This window comes from Micromesistius poutassou (genome assembly GCF_964030765.1).
Source record: "Micromesistius poutassou genome assembly, chromosome: 13".
NCBI lineage: Eukaryota > Metazoa > Chordata > Actinopteri > Gadiformes > Gadidae > Micromesistius > Micromesistius poutassou.
In genome coordinates, this window is record NC_140283.1 from 12,545,741 (window position 1) to 12,562,253 (window position 16,513).

The 16,513-nt window shown below is 45.8% G+C and overlaps 2 protein-coding genes across 2 annotated transcripts; one reads left to right on the forward strand and one right to left on the reverse strand.

Annotated features, from left to right (window-relative positions):
- The first annotated feature begins 154 nt into the window (after positions 1–154).
- Positions 155–6,848, forward strand: wash1 (WAS protein family homolog 1). Its single transcript, XM_084476983.1, has 11 exons — positions 155–256; positions 902–1,042; positions 1,284–1,395; positions 1,528–1,674; positions 2,575–2,711; positions 3,104–3,239; positions 4,489–4,690; positions 4,989–5,180; positions 5,611–5,763; positions 6,196–6,264; positions 6,370–6,848. The coding sequence occupies exons 1-11, from the start codon at positions 249–251 to the stop codon at positions 6,513–6,515; spliced, it is 1,443 nt and encodes a 480-aa protein (XP_084333109.1). The 5' UTR covers positions 155–248; the 3' UTR covers positions 6,516–6,848.
- A 138-nt stretch (positions 6,849–6,986) lies between these two features.
- ddx11 (DEAD/H (Asp-Glu-Ala-Asp/His) box helicase 11) lies at positions 6,987–16,428 on the reverse strand. Its single transcript, XM_084476984.1, has 28 exons — positions 16,400–16,428; positions 15,954–16,118; positions 15,625–15,849; positions 15,422–15,508; positions 14,851–14,984; positions 14,705–14,759; positions 14,467–14,574; positions 13,445–13,532; positions 12,717–12,919; positions 12,299–12,373; positions 11,995–12,072; positions 11,866–11,912; positions 11,613–11,692; positions 11,490–11,531; positions 11,327–11,394; positions 11,178–11,216; positions 10,837–10,993; positions 10,346–10,480; positions 9,974–10,086; positions 9,779–9,851; positions 9,222–9,325; positions 8,803–8,952; positions 8,399–8,467; positions 8,032–8,132; positions 7,772–7,856; positions 7,530–7,605; positions 7,240–7,394; positions 6,987–7,125 (listed from the first exon to the last, which is right to left on the reverse strand). The coding sequence occupies exons 2-28, from the start codon at positions 16,080–16,082 to the stop codon at positions 7,090–7,092; spliced, it is 2,712 nt and encodes a 903-aa protein (XP_084333110.1). The 5' UTR covers positions 16,083–16,118; positions 16,400–16,428; the 3' UTR covers positions 6,987–7,089.
- Positions 16,429–16,513: the final 85 nt, after the last annotated feature.

A 16,513-nucleotide genomic window follows, 5' to 3' on the forward strand; every position in this document is an offset into this window, starting at 1 on the left:
ATACATACTGATATAATACATATTCATATCATTCATATCATCATTAATCTTACTATAATTCATATTATGAATTCTAGCGTACCGAGATTCTCGAAGCATGTGAGTCCTCAGGGACATGTCGTCATGATTCACCCGATGTCACATGACCATAGATGCCGGAAGTAGATGCTTTGTCAGCTGGAGAGTTGCTTTTCTTTTCATGCTAGGGAGATTGCGTTAATAGTTATATTGGATATTTGTCGAGTTCAATGGTCAGGTAAGATCTTGTGTTAAGCTGATATTTTAAGCAAAAAGGTGCTGTTTGCTGTGTTGATGTATTTGCTCATTAGATCCACAGTTTGGCAAGAGTGGGCATCTTCCTGAATAGTGTTACGATGTGCCTGTGCATGCAACCAGCAATTGCCGACTAATTGTGGTTGCTATATTTTAAACAGCAATTGGAAATATTTTTCTCAAAGTTCTGTAAAATAAACAGTATCGATCCGTATTAGAATTAGCAACACGTCCTCTCACGTGTGTCATGTGACAGTCAGATGAGATCGGAGCACTTGAATGATGTGCGTTATGTGTGAAGCCACTCAGGCCTAGCCTTGGTGACTGTAGAATATAGAAGAAATCTCTTTACAGACACATGAAAAAGTTATCGCTGAAGCTGTTGAACAGATCTTCTAAGATCTAGCGTGGGGCCAAGTGTCCATTTATCTTCATAACAACCATGCTATCTTGCGAATAATGTAAAATATCCTTTGCCAGCTGCTGATGTATTTGGCAAAATACATTTATTCCATATAATGTATTAAAGGCACATTTCTTCTGTGGGTGGAGTGGTTACGTTGATGATGGATTGGGTCTTATTGGTCTACTGTGGTTCCTTTCTGTTGCTGTTGTTGTTTATGTAAAGGATGACCCAGAAGCCCTGTCTGGAGGGCCAGGTGTACTCTGTGCCGCTGATCCAACCAGACCTGAGACGAGAAGAGGCAATACACCAGATAGTAGATGCACTGCACTACCTAGATACCATCTCTGCAGACATCTTCAACAGGCAAGACACACAAATGCATGCACGAACGCACAGAGCTTTTGCATTCAGGTGCTGTTCTCTTTTAAGATTTTTTAACGTTTGATTTCATTTCAAATTGAATGTCACTTCGTTATTTCGAAGGTGGAATGTGATATGACATGATTAACATAAAATAATTACCATATAGAATACCTAATGTGTGCACGTGCTCGTCTGTTGTATTGTTATCGTGCACACGGATGACGTGTGCATTGGCCCCCAGAGTTTCTGAGAGCGTGGGACAGAACCGCCGGCAGCTGCAGAGTGTGACCGAACGGATTCAACTGGCGCAGGCCCGCGTTGACAAGATCAAAGGCAGCAAGAAGGCCACCAAGGTACCGCCACACCGCTTCCCCCCTGTGATACACAACCTTTACTATAATCGCTCACCACAAAAACCGACTAACCTTGTCGAGTAGCAATTTGTTGAAACAAGTGTGTTTGTGTGTGTGTGTGTACGTGCACAGGTGTTCTCCAGTGCAAAGTACCCTGCCCCAGAGCACCTCAAAGATTACACATCCATCTTCAGCGGGGCCACAGACCCCTCCTCAGTGTCGCGGCCTCGGCACCGGATCCAGAACAAACTACGGCCCCTGGATAACAAGGCCTTACAGGTGGGCTGCTCATTCTCATCTGCTTGGCTTTCTTTGCACAATAAAACAGAATGGGAAAAAAAAAAACAGTTTTCCTGTATAAGATGTTTATTTTAAGTATAATTACATCTCACCCTGATATTGGCTAAACTTGCAGTACTTTTTATTTTTTATATTGTTAACTCGTTGGACAATTAGTTTTTGGGTTGATATGCAAATATAATGGCTGCTTAGGTATAACATATGAGATATAAAATGATATTCTGTAAGCAGTGTTTAACGGTAGGATATAGGACTGTGTATGTCTGTAAATGGGCATTGTTAGAGAGGCCAGCAGAGTAATTATGCGAATACAGGGTCTTTATTTACAAATCTGCCTGCATAGTACTCTGAAGGGAAGTGTCTTGCATTATTTATTGTCAAGGCCACACAATATTCCCTCCCTCAGCAAACCAGGAAGGGAAAGTGTACTTTAAAATGTGTGTGTGTGTGTGTGTGTGTGTGTGTGTGTGTGTGTGTGTGTGTGTGTGTGTGTGTGTGTGTGTGTGTGTGTGTGTGTGTGTGTGTGTGTGTGTGTGTGTGTGTGTGAAATCGAGGGGAAATGGAAATACAGCTGGCAATTTTGTTTGGTGCACTAATTTATTATTGAAAGCGCTGCCATCTCTGTTGTCCCCTCCCTGACCATTCTCCTGCAGTGCTACATGGTAGCATTTATGCACATATTGCTTCAACCCCTCCTCATTTGCAATATTCATATTTACCAGGACCGGGACAAAGCTCTTATCTTGCTGGGTGTATTTGTGTGTGTGTGTGTGTGTGTGTGTGTGTGTGTGTGTGTGTGTGTGTGTGTGTGTGTGTGTGTGTGTGTGTGTGTGTGTGTGTGTGTGTGTGTGTGTGTGTGTGTGTGTGTGGTCCTCTCAGGAGAAGCTGCTGTACCTCCCTGTGTGCGTGAGCAACAAGAAGAGGTCAGAGGATGAGACGGAGGAGGGCCTGGGAGGCCTCCCCCGCAACATCTCCTCCGTCAGCTCCCTGCTGCTTTTCAACACCACTGAGAACCTGTGAGTCGACCCCCCCCCCCCCCCCCCCCAAAAAAAAAAACAACACCACCTCATTTGGTATCTAATGTCCTAGCCGTGTTGACCCAAGTTCTCCTTTGTTTGAAAAATAGCTTTTGAAAGAGGTGGTTTTTGCATTGGTGTTGACCCTCATTATGATTTTGTATGTGCCATAAATAGGTTTTAATCTTTCATTGAGCTATATGTTTATAATTGGTATGCTTCTTACAGTGTTGTATGAGCCCATAGGGGCTGGGTACCAATAAGGGTGCATAAAATAATCCGCTATGCTTGAATAGGCTGGCCAATGGTGTGTATAGACCAGCTACATGGTGTGTGTGTGTGTGTGTGTGTGCATGTATGTGTGTGCGCGTGTGTGTGCTCGTTTCTGAAAGGTATAAGAAGTATGTTCTCCTGGACCCCTTGGCGGGGGCAGTGACGAAGACCCACAATGCCCTGGAGACGGAGAAAGAGGAGAAGCCATTTGACGCTCCGCTTTCCATCACCAAGAGAGAGCAGCTGGAGAGACAGGTACTCGTGTGGTCACCGACTTTTCAGTAAATGTAATAGGTGGGTGCGTTCCACCAAAGTACTCAAGTAAAGAGGGGGCTGCCCAATAGGAACTGACAAAACACTGACGAATACATTGAGTATTAAGTAATTCAGTGGCAACACTATTGTACACAATTAAGGGAACACTATATAGTACACAATTTAGTAAGTGTGTACTATAGTAAGGCAGGAAATAAGGGGGAATTCAGACACTAATTATGCACCAAAATTCTATTGGTGAATTTGAATGTCGTGGTTGCAAAAACAAGCCAGCACATGTGTATGGGTATTACAATATACTATATTAGTGGGGAGGGGTGACTTTCAATAAAAAGGCACGCTGCCACTTGCCCATACCCACTCACCCCCCTAATTTCTAATCTAGTGTTACTGGTGCTTGAAAGTGAGGTAGGTATCCTTGTAAATGTGTAATTTAGCTGAGTCACTAGGGGGCATTGTTGCGCTGTGTCACGTGATGAGAGGCTGAGATGAATACAGCTTTTCTTCCAAGACACACTCAATGCTTTGAGACCATCCTGCCCCTCATGAAAGCGCCAGACTACATAATTACTTGAAAACGTAATTGAAGTACCATATTTCCGAAGCAAAAACCATTGCTAAATGTTTCTGCTGTCATTTTCACCAAATTAAGATCTTTTTGCATTCAGATGAACCAAATCCAAAACTTGAAGTTTTAATCTAATTATATTAATTGATGATAATATTTATTCCTATAGAGCCCTAAGAGTGACAAGGCCTTTCAACAAGATGATTGACGCCGTTATAATCAGGCTACCTATTTCTGATTTGGGGTTGATTTGAATACCAATGTGGGACCATACCTCTAACTGCCCCATATATCATGTTTTATCCTTTAAAGGTGACACATTATACCACCAGGTGTGAGTGTGATTATCTGTTACAAGCCGTTTCGAAAATCGGCCTCTTCTGACATCACCAGTGGGCGTATCCTCCTAGAGGTGTGCTGGATAGATCAGTCTACCAGCCTACCCAGTGGACTGTAGCAAACGTTGCTCATCTATCTATCTAGGTGGACACGCCCACCTATGATGTCAGAAGAGGCAGAACGGCTTGTAACTGCTAATCCCACTCACACCTGCTGTTATAATATGTCACCTTTAATACCCCTGTCTCCTTCCAGCAAGTTTTTTTCCCAGTTTTCCTAAAAAAAACTTTTGCTGGTCCTTGACCTTTGGTCTCCCGACAGACGGCAGAGAGCTACTTCTACGTGCCGGATCTGGGCCAGGTGCCAGAGATCGACGTGCCGTCCTACCTGCCCGACCTGCCGGGCATAGCGGATGACCTGTCGTACAGCGCAGACCTGGGGCCCGGGATCGCACCCTCCGGCCCCACGCACAACATACCAGACCTGCCCTCTTTCCCTGGGGACCTGGACAGCATCCAACCTGGTATGGTGCCCCCACACACGCACACACACGCACGCACACGCACACACGCACACACAACACACCAAAGGAAGATTGGATTGATATTAATGGAATTCTGTCTTGGTTTTGTTTTAACACATTTCTATGGCCTAATGTGTAAGGCCATGCGAACTGAGACACTGAAGGGAATCAAAAATCGAAAAAAATCCATCTTATTAGAATGACTCTTGCGATGTATACATCTCCCAGCAGCACCCCCCCTCTCCAGTGCTGCACGTTGTGTTGCTGCGGCGTCATGCAGATTCCTCTTCCATTGCAGGAGCTCCGTTCCAGGCCGCGGTTCCACCTCCTCCACCCCCTCCTCCGCCACCCCCGCCCCCTCCCTCTTCCGCTCCAGCCCCCCCGACCCTCCCCGGTGAAGCCCTTCTCCCTCCCCCTCCGCCTCCCCCTCCTCCTCCTCCCCCTCCACCCACGGGCGGCAGCGCAGCGGCACAGCCTGTACCGCGCTCAGGTAATGACACCGTGTCCTCATTAGGTTCAGAACACGGCACCGTTACACCGAATACCTTAAGAAGGGAAGGAGATTGGCACATCTACATAACACACACACAAACACACACACACACACACACACACACACATATTACCTGCTGGCTCTGTGTGCAGTATCAAGACACATCGTGGGCTGTTGTGCCACTAGTCGGCAGCAGTGAGAGGAGCCACCAAATGTCAACAAATATAAACAGATAAACAGAAGATAAAGACTCATTAAAAAAAAACTGTGATGAAGATTAAGAGCTGATGAGCTGATGATGGCTGCAAAAACAACCTCAAATTGTGTGTCAACTCAACAAAATCACTGGACCCAACCCCTCCCCAATACGACCAGCGTTGCTAACCCCCCCCCCCCCACCCCCTCTCTCTCCTCCTTCTCTCCGCAGGGCCGGCGGCGCCCAGCGGAGGGGCGCAGCCGTCCAACGGGCGCGCCAACCTGCTGGAGTCCATCCGCAACGCCGGGGGCATCGGCAAAGCCGCTCTGCGCGACGTCAAGGACCGCAAGATGGAGAAGAGGAAACAGAAGGAGCAGGAGCAAGGTGAGGGGAGGCGGCGTCGGGACGGGTGCTCCCCGCGGTACGGCAACGCTTTACGCCGGCGCCCCCCGTGCGCGCTCTCCCGCGGAACCCGGGGGGCGCGCGCTCTGATGTCATCGGCCTCTGCTCCCGCCACGGCCGGGGTGACCTTTGTTCTCCAAATGGCAGCTTCATTAAGGAGCTGGTTCGGCTGCAGCCTGGGTTTTACCATCTGACCTTCTACTGACAGTATATTCTTTTCCATTACCTTCGGCTGGCTTATTTATTCATTTTCTAGGCGCGGGAGAGCTGCCCTGGGACCAGCTACAGGCTGGGTGTAATTATGCAGCCCACTACACTAGGAGGTCGGGTGGAGACTGACAATCCCTACTGCCTGAAAAATAAAAAAGCAACCTCATTTTTTTGTGTGTGTGTGTTTGTGTGTCTGTGTGGCAGTTGGAGCAGCAGCCGGTGGAGGAGACTTCATGTCTGATCTTTTCAATAAGTTGTCCATGCGCAGGAAAGGTGAGTGTCTACTTGAGTTAATAAACTGGCCAGTAATAAGAATAGTGTGTGTAGACTAGCAGTGAAGAAGCAACACAATCGCCTACCATTCCCACCCTTCCCCAGGTATATCCGGTAAGGGCCCAGCCGGCGGAGACACGGCCAATGCATCTCTCAGCACCGGCGGCGCATTCGCTCGGATGTCTGATGTCATACCCCCACTTCCGGCCCCACAGCCAATCCCAGAGGACGATGATGACTGGGAGGCGTAGCCGTGATGGACAGCGTCTTATCAGCGTTCACTGACTGACTAGCCCCCCGATGTAACGGACAAGAGATCTGACGGTAGATGTAGATAGATTTGTGGTCTCATGGGGGGAATAGAGATTAATGTCTAAAATGCCTTTTCATTCAGATGCCTATTTCGGTGTACATTGTTGTTGTGATGGTGAACAGTGAAACTTCAAAGTGCAATGTTACATCCCATGGAAAAACACAATTTCAAGAACGAGTGAAGGTGTAATGATGAGTAATTGTTATACAAGTGGTATGTATCCATATAATAAGAGATTTATTGAAATGCAGTAAAACACATTTTCCATTGAATAAAAGTGATTTTAAATATTTTTATAATTTTGATTTTGAACATATTTATATTTCATATTTGTCTTATACAGTTTGTCATAACAAAAGAACATACCTGCCCGGTTAAATACACTCAACTTATGGGCACAAAAACGTGAACTCAATTAAATTAGAAGATTCAACATAAAAGCATACAATAACAATAAACCTATAGAGCAATACGTTCGTGTCCGATGGCTGCCTTTGCAACTGTGTCCAAACCTATACAGCCTGCTGTTTCTTCTTCTCCACGAAGAACTAAAAGGGGGAAAGGAAGAACATAAATGACCAGACAGCTTGGTTTAGGTTTCAGAAAACATCCCCCTCTGAACAGGGTCCACAATAAGATCAGCGAGGACGTTCGTCGCACACCTTTCGCAGGGCAGCAAACGCCGGCCCAAAGGAGGCATGCGCTCGTGTCTGGGTTCTGATCCACTCAGGGAGTTTGGAGATCGTGGCGGGTCGAGAGTATCTCCTATCGCACAGGACGATGGACGCATAGTCGCCACGGTGACGGATCGCTCTTCCTTTAAAAAAAAATAAAAATAAATGGCAGATCGGGAAATATGTCAGCATCACCTACTGGTGGAATGCGAGCATGACTTTGTGATGAAGATGTGGTTATTGGGGCACAGAGGAGATGGCCAGTGGCTGGGGTTTACCTATGGACTGGTTGACGGCCCTCATGCAGAGGTTCTCTATCAGGGCCTGGCCGGGGCTCTTCCCCGCTGTGTGGGGCTGAGACGAGGACACACATGTAACCAGTGAGTGTTGTCAGGCCTACGGTGCAAGACGTCTTCATGTGCCCCAATGTCACAAACCAAATTCTGATCCAATATTCACACATGGTGTATGCATCTCTAGTGCATTGAGATGAAAAGGAGGGGGTGGGCATAGTCTTTACCAGATGCTTGTCCAAGTAAGCCATCTTCTCCTGAAGCTCTGGAGACTTGATGTTGGGATACGGCATCCCCACCATCACCACACACCTGTCAGGACACGAAGCACAGCAGCTGAGTCAAGCTGTTACTTTCTCACACACACACACACACACACACACACACACACACACACACACACACACACACACACACACACACACACACACACACACACACACACACACACACACACACACACACACACACACACACACACACACACCTGCCCAGGTCATCAGAGAAGTTGATGCCTTCGCTCATCTTCCCTCCAACGACAGAGAAGAGCAGTGCTCCCGTGAGTGCCCCGCCGTCCGTGGCGCAACGCTAACAAACACACAGGAGAAGGGTAAGGCCAGTGATGTGTGAGTTTTCCAAGGAGAAGTCTTCCGGTGAGGTGTTTTTGTCAAGTGAGGTCATTCACTTAAGTAGTGTCTTTTTTTTTTTTTTTAATGTGTGTTTCTTTGTGCTCTTGAGGAAACACACGTGTGGTGTACTGTTTTGATCAACGCAAAAGTGATAGCTATGTTTCATGGGCGTTCTGGTGGAGAACAGTAGTGGTGGTTGATTCCTCAAGACCACTGTTTGGGTACCTGAATGCAGCGGGAGAATTCCCCGAGAACCTGCTCCACCTGGTTGGCTTTCTTGGGCTCCTGGAAAATCTGAAAAGAGATGGTTTTATTTTGTATTACATGTGTACAGTTGGCATCACTCATGGCACACAAACCCTGTCAATGTGCTGCAATTCAATTTTATTTTGCAAATTAAAATGATGGGAACAGAAATTAATTCTAGAAAAAAAAAAGCTATTGTTGGTTTGAAAGCACATTTTCAATGCCACAACATCATAACCGTCATCATAAATTGGACCTGAATAAACGTATCAGCATAACCCTGCCTACAGCCACACAACCCTCCAAATAGACTAATCTCTTTGCAGGTCATTCAGTCTTCTGGGCCAAAAGACAAGCGTGACAGAGCCTATGATGTCACATACCTTTTTCTTGGCAGCCAGACGTGCCAGTGCTCCGCTGGACTCCCAGTGGGCGACCATCCTCCGGGAGTACTCATAAGAGGGGAAGAAGCAAACCACGCCACCTGGAACCACGTTGCACAGGTTGAAGAGCACCCGGCCCGTTTCGTCCATCTGTCAACAAACCGCATGCATACCACTTTCATTCGGTAGAAGAAGAGACACATTTGGGAGCAACTATGCAGACTTAGTGGTTATGGTCTGGGTTGGGTGAGGTTACAGTCAGAGTTTTGGGATGTTAAAGTAAGGGTTTTGTGATGTTAAAGTAAGGGTTTGGTGAGGTTACGGTCCAGGTTTGGAGAGGTTACGGTCTGGGATTTGTGTGGTTATGGTCTAGTATTACAGCTGCAGCGGGTCAATTCTGAGCGGTGGCCGAGCGTTACCATGCGTGGGGAGTCTCTGTTCTGGAAGGTAAACTCCAGCTCCTGGCCGGAGGGGCCGCTGCTCAGCACCAGAGGCAGGATGTTCCCCGGGGGGATGACGTGACCTGCCGGCCAAAGGAGACAACAGAACAGGAAACATTATGGTCTTTGAGAGATGGATTGGACTCGACTGGTCTCTCCGAATAATACCGGATTGATTGACACTGCCGGGTACATGCATCAACTGAGGAAGGATCAATACATATACACTCTCCTAAGGTTTATTCTTCCCCCGATATCCTGTCTTTGTGTCTCGTTCCGACTTAATATTGATTGATTGACACAACCTTCCAAGTAGAGCCATCAACTGCTGAAGCAATAATACACATGCACCCTCCTAAGATTTATTCCTGGCACCAATATCCTGCTTTAGTTGGAAACCTGTCATAGAACAGAGGCACGACTCTAATTAAAATCTTGCCGACTCCTCCTCTGCACACATACATAAAACATAAACGAAAACAGGTGCAAAACTAAAAAAAGGGCTACGTCTCAGGCTGAGATGAGAGGGCGCTCACCGCAGGAGAACTCTGTGATGCGCTCCTCTGCCACCCCCGCAGAGAACAGCAGCTCCTGCTTGAAGTCAGACACCTGCCAGGCAGTCACACAATGAGGTTAGAGGAAGGAGGGACACCGCTCATTGACGGATACACAAAGTGTTATTTAGGGAGAAGGAGGGGGAGGAGGGGGAGGAGGAGACGGGAGGACTTTACAGGCTGCATGGTCCCTCCAGCTATGATGACAGCGCGACACTCGGTCAGCACCTCGGCGAAGTGGACCGCTGGATTCAGAAGCAGGAACTTGACCGAGCTCTCTGACAGCGTCCCTGAACATAGAAAGATAACATTGAAATGAATGCGCTTAGAATATACCGGATTTAACTTATAACCAAATTTTGTTAATTCCCCTACACTGTTTCAGCAATCACAATCACCTTTATATAAATCTGCATGTTTTTCATAGATTTGTCAGGGTTTTTGGTACTTCATCACCAACCACTTTCAGGTTTTGCTTGCGCATCCACACACAATCTAAGCATCTGAATTACGAGCCAACGGAACTGGCCAAACTCCCAGCATGGGTACCTTGTCTGTGGACCACCACCCTTCCATCTTTGTTGCTGTTGGTGAGAGCCATGAGGAAGCCCTCCACCTGCATCATGGGAGAGGAGGACAGCACACGCTCTGCCTCTGCTGAACCCTGCTGGTCGCTCGTGGGTACTGCAGCAACAAGTTGAACACACATTCTTTTATTTAGACAGATCTACATGTCCTTGACACTTACAACTGTGATAACTGTTACAAAACAACAACACAATTGCTATTCAAAATGTCAGGGCAAAAACAATTACAATACTAAAAAAGGTAGAGCGAATTAAATTGGCTGAAAAGCCCATTACCCGCTTCTCAAACATAAAATTGTTATGAAGGCTACAGTCACCTCCCTGTAGTGGATTGAAATGAGGTGATTTCAGCTGACGTTTTCACTTCTTGGTTCTTATTAAGGAAACCAAAGCTATTCTGCGATGTGGCCCAGCCTGCCCTAGACTAGATACTGACGTATCTACCATACTGACCCGAAGGGGTAGCGGTGCCCTTCTGCAGGGTCTGGAGGTAGCGGCTGAGGCCCTCGGTGCGTCGGTTCTCCTTGTTCAGGCCGCCCGGCGTCTGGGCGCTGGGCTGAGGGTGGGGTGTCACCCCGGAGCCAGCGTACTTCTCTATGAAGCCACAGAGCTGGGGGAGGACATGGGCACCGTTCACAATACAATAGCAGCCTCTTTGATCACAGTGGTGTGTGTGTGTATATATGTATATATGTATATGTGTGTGTGTGTGTGTGTGTGTGTGTGTGTGTGTGTGTGTGTGTGTGTGTGTGTGTGTGTGTGTGTGTAAGAAAAAGGAGATGCTTTGGACTTACTTTTCTGCAGATCATGCTCTTCTCGAAGTACCTCTGCAACTTTATTGAAAAGGGGATCACATTTTAGACACACATAAAGCACAAGTGTAAATGATATATATGGCCATAATAAATGAGGTATTACTTAATGAAAGGAGCTAAGAGGATACCTTGAACAGGTTGATGTTGTCTATCTGGGCCTTGAACAGGAAATCGTTAATGGTCAGCAGTTGTGTTCCTGGGGAAGGGACCATGTCGTTAGTTACCATGGCGATATCGAAACCGTGCAGGAACGTGTTTGGGTGAGAGGCCCGGAGTGGGAGGCCAACTCACCTGGCTGGGTCGTCTGGCTCTGGGGGTTCTGACCCACCTTACCTGCAAGACATTTAGCAAAAAACATTCAGCAAGTGCCACAGCCCAAAAAACAACAACAGCAACAACAACAACACATCTCACCTCCAAGCACCTGAACTAGGCCTTCAAGAACAAACAGAATCTGCTTGATGTACATCAGATTCTTGGCCTTTAATCGGCTCCTGAAAACGAATCAGCAGGTCAAGACTCAGCAGGACATTCACACTGAGTAGTACTATAGTGTTAGAGTGTTAGAGTGTTAGAGTGTTAGAGTGTTATAGTGTGAGTGTGTGTGTGTGTGTGTGTGTGTGTGTGTGTGTGTGTGTGTGTGTGAGAGAGAGAGAGAGAGACTCACTTATAGCGCTCAGAGTACTGCCTGAGCTGGGAGAAGGAGCGACAAAACTGGAAAAAAAAGGGGAATTACTATAATATTCTAACTTAATGCAAATATGGCAATCATGTGAGTGAGTGAGTGAGTGTGTACCTGTGCTCCCGTGAGCTCTGCACTGTGTATACAGGAGAGGGTGTCACTGAGGTTGTGGGCTTCATCTATGATTAAGATCTGGATTCAACATGCAAATAGAATGCAGTTTCGGTTGAACAAAAGCCTTATAAAAGCACGTATTACAATATTACATCCCATCAGTCTCACTGGATATATTATACCGTCACTGTTTACACAGTGATGTTATCATCATAATGTAAATGGTGGAAGAGAGTAGGGAGTATCCATTCAGATCCGTCGTTATTGGTATATGTAAATCCATTACAAGATAATATTGTCCCACCTGTCCCTTCAGCTGGATCCCCGAGGCTCGCCTGGTGGCCGCGTGAAGCACCATCTGATAGGGCAGCACCACAAGCTGTGCCAGCACACAGACAGATCACAAAGTAAACCATGAGAATCACTCCACGGATTCACGTCATACAATTATTTATTGATTTTATATATTTTTTTTAACCAAAAGTCGTTCCTCTTAGACTATATTAATGTATGAAGCGTCAAAAAAATGTCTTTCCTTATACCAAATCTATTCAACAATAACAATATAAACACTGCAAAAATTAAGAAAAACAATGTTTTGACTCGCAATGAATTGAGGGTAGAAATGTGTGTCTTAAAACTTGGACTCTGAGTCCTATCACGACATCAACACTGCACATGATTGATTACTACCGATAACCCTCCCGCATCGGGCTGCTCACCTGGGACGGGGGGATGGCGAGGCGCGTGGCGTAGTACGGACAGGCGTGGGTTTTGAGGCCCAGAGTGACCAGCTGCTCGATGTCGCTGACGGCCCCCAGCACCTCGTCTCGGAGGGTCTGCAGCGCCGTGGCCCCTGTGAACGGACACACGGCCTTGGCCGGACCCCGCTTGCGCTTAGCCCCCTCCTCTTGCTGCGGTTTCTCTGCAGGGGTCGGAAGAAAAATAAATCGAAATCAAAAACAGGTACATAGTTTCAAAAAGTGAACTAAACCCTAATGCGGGCAGAACCAGGTTCAAATTAGATTGAGATTAAACATTCATGGTTCCAATTAAATTGCAGAACTAAGGTTCAATAGTAAAAGGAATAAATATAGAATTTACTATTCCTCTGTGTTCCAGGGGTCATAATACCAATGGGTCACCAACTTCCTGTCATACACAATAATAGATAAGGAAAGCTAGGTTCCTCGGTTTCAGGGTAACAATGGATGAATACATTGAATACATACAACATAATGAGGTTTCTTGAATGCAGAGACGTGTCTACTATATATGGTAAAGAAGGTGTGAGCAGCTGTATGATGTCACCAAGGGTTAGCCCTGAATGATAAACTAGACTCCGCTTATGAGCAGAATGATTAAGATTCAGGGACTGCCGAGCATGCAAAACGCATAACATAACCAGGTATCTGGGAAACGTTACAAATGCAATTTGGTCTCTCTTCACCATGTTTGTTCTTCTGCAGCTCCATGCAGCGGTCGTTGATGCGTTGGATGCTGCCGAGGCGACGCACATCCTCGTTAATGCAAAGATTCTACAGAAAACAGACCATAATGTTAGCCCTGGTTCAGGGAGTCAGACTCCGATAGCCGTTACTGCCACCTGACAATCAGGCAGGAAATGGCTGCAGTTCTCTATGGTTTCCCTGCTAACAACATGCCTGGAGAAGATGAAGATGCCCTAGCCATCTCAACAGTTACTGACCAACCACCACTTCTGCTTGACTAGCACCATGAGCTAATGGCACTTGCCATTTGCCATTCGCTTAAGAGTTAGATACAGCTTTACTGCGCATTTACTTTTCTTTTTTTTTTTTTTTTTGCGATTTGCATATCGCGTTCTAATACATCTCGATATCGGTTTGAATTTGATTAATCGTTCAGCCCTAGTCATGGGTGAAATCTAAAATTCAAACCACCATTCAAAATTCTCTGATAACGTCATTTGACACAACCTTCATTTGTGCTTTGTTTGGTCTAGAGGAATTCTGGAGGAATCCATCTTCTCACTCCTGCTCAAGGTCTTTTTCCTCTGGGCATTGGGGCTTTTTCTTCCACTAAAGCAGACTTAGTGTTAACATATAATGTGGACCTGTTTAACTTGGGGCTCTACAAATAAACTTGAATTAACCGTCCATGACTTATTCTTATTCATACAATATGTTGATTAATCAACTATGAAAAAAATAGTTAGTTGCAGCCCTTTTCATCATCATTGGGTTGTATGTATTTATGTATGTCAGTGAGTTATTGATGTGTGCAGTGCAGTGTGTGGCATGCATGTGCCTACCTGTAGGTTCCTTCTGCCATTCTTGCACACAATAATTGTGTGTCCGTATGTGTTCAGGAGTCTTGTGTATTATATTATATCATCATGTCTTGTGTACTATGTCTATGCATGTTTTAATGTTGTCTGTGTAATTCATTTCCTCTCGAGGACAACAAGACACTACCCATCTACCGATGTACCTGCCGTGAGCCGAGAGTGACTACGCGTACGTCCTTGCAGAACACACTCTTCTGCACCTCGTGCACAAACTGGGCCAGTTGAGAGTGGGTCCGGCTGCAGTAGTAAATCTAACAGGAAGTAGAATAAGCTTGGGCGTTACACAATTTTCATACACGACACAAACACATGACTGGATTCAAGCTTAGTGTAACGCATGCAAGCACGCATGCACGCACACACACACGCACACACACACACCTTCGTCACATGTTCTTCAACCAAGTCATCTTCATCGTCATCACCGCCACAGAATCTGTTTTGGGAATGGGAATACTTTACATTCTTTCGTTCTTTCCCCGCCCATCTGTTGTTATGAAGTGAGGTGTGAGGCGGCGTGTACGTACTTGCTCTTGGTCTTGGCGTCGTCATCACTCTCATACTCGGCCACGATGAGCTCCTCTTCGTCTCCCAAAGCCTCCTCTTCCACGGCTCCTTTACTGAGCTGCAGCAGCTTCAACGCCTCGTCCTCCTCCTCGCTCTGTTCATGTGCACACACACACGCATGCACGCACACACACACTAGGTTTTTGTTGCGTGAAAGGTGCATGTGTTCCTCAACATGTGTGATGTGCAAAAAATCAACTGATGTGTGAAACGTATTTGTTATCGCCTTTGTGTTATATTATATTTTTGGATTTATTATATTTATTTTGATAAATCGACTATGCACCGACCACTTAATTTTATTACCGCACTATTTTGGCCATGCTAATTCTCATAGGGTGCTCTGAATGTCCTGGCTCATATGCAGGTGACTTTGAATAAAAGGGTCTGCCAAATGTAAATGAGTTCATGTAAATGTGTTTTTGTTACAGCAATGTAACAAATATAACATAGAATACACTTGCAGGTCTGCACAATTCTTGACCATCAGTTTCCTAGAATGTCAAGTCATTAGACAGCAGGGTCGTTTACCTTTCTTTTGAATGCATATTTTAGCTGAGCATTGTGTCTTATCATTTCTAGCCGTTCCTCGCGCTTCTTCCGCTTAATCTCGTCCTCCTAAATATGTCACAGAACAACAATTCCCCAAATATTCCCATTAAGCGACAGATTATTTGATTATACGTCAAACAATGATATGATACAATGATTCAGTCAGTTACACCCCACCTCACCTTTATCTTGGAAACAAGTTCACGCTCTGATTTCTTCTGCACAAAGTCAGTGATCCAGTCTGGGTCTGCTGAGGAGTTTTGAGAAGAGGCAGAGGAGGAGGCGGTGGTGGGAGCAGAGAGGACCGCTTCTCCTTCCTGCAGGAGAGCAGCTGTCTCCTGTCTCTTCCTTTCCTCAAAGTCCTTTAGCCAGCTAAGAGCTCCACAGATCAGGCTGAGAGATTTGCCCTAAGAGACAGAGAGAGAGAAAACGTGGTGGCATTGTAATAGGGATAATGTTGGTTGCTCCTCTTCGTCTATCTAAAACGTTATCTCATTTTCATAGGACATACCGTTCCCGTGGGACTCTCAAAGATGCCAACTTTGCTATCCTCCAACGCGCCATACAAAGCTCGCATGAACTGCTCCTGAATGGGGTAGGGCTGGTAAGGAAATGGAAATTCGGGGATCTCGTTGGCCATGCTAGCACATGTACCTGTACAACGAGACGTGTGCTCCTGGACGACACACATAGAAAAGGGTGAGGTTATCTAGTTATACAAATGGTATGTCACCAATTAAATAGCATCGAAATCTCCTTAGCTTCCAAAACTAGCCAAATTACTAATTAACGAATTAATAGAAATGCACAGATGTTATTTATTACCAATATACGGCAAAAAAAAAGAAAGAAATGCAAGCAGCTAATTTGATCATAAACAAAAATCGTACATACATTATCGAGTACTAAAAACTAGGTTTATATATTAATCTAGTGAAGTCCAGAATCATACCATACCTGCTGTCAAGTTCTCTAAACTATTGCCGATAATGATTATTTGGGAATATACCTCTCCACTTATACATTCACTCGGATACAATATAGTATTTGACAACATGAGTCTTTCAATAA

What these genes read in the sequence shown, in the direction of transcription:
- wash1 (XM_084476983.1), top strand. An exon ending in GCAGCAAGAAGGCCACCAAG is followed by an intron (nt 1,396 to 1,527) that starts GTACCGCCACAC and finishes GTACGTGCACAG; the next exon opens with GTGTTCTCCAGTGCAAAGTA. An exon ending in GAGAGCAGCTGGAGAGACAG is followed by an intron (nt 3,240 to 4,488) that starts GTACTCGTGTGG and finishes GTCTCCCGACAG; the next exon opens with ACGGCAGAGAGCTACTTCTA.
- ddx11 (XM_084476984.1), bottom strand. Translation starts at nt 16,082, where the DNA reads ATGGCCAACGAGATCCCCGAATTTCCATTTCCTTACCAGCCCTACCCC. An exon ending in CCTAGTTCAGGTGCTTGGAG is followed by an intron (nt 11,532 to 11,612) that starts GTGAGATGTGTT and finishes AATGTCTTGCAG; the next exon opens with GTAAGGTGGGTCAGAACCCC. An exon ending in CATCACAGAGTTCTCCTGCG is followed by an intron (nt 9,326 to 9,778) that starts GTGAGCGCCCTC and finishes TTTGGCCGGCAG; the next exon opens with GTCACGTCATCCCCCCGGGG.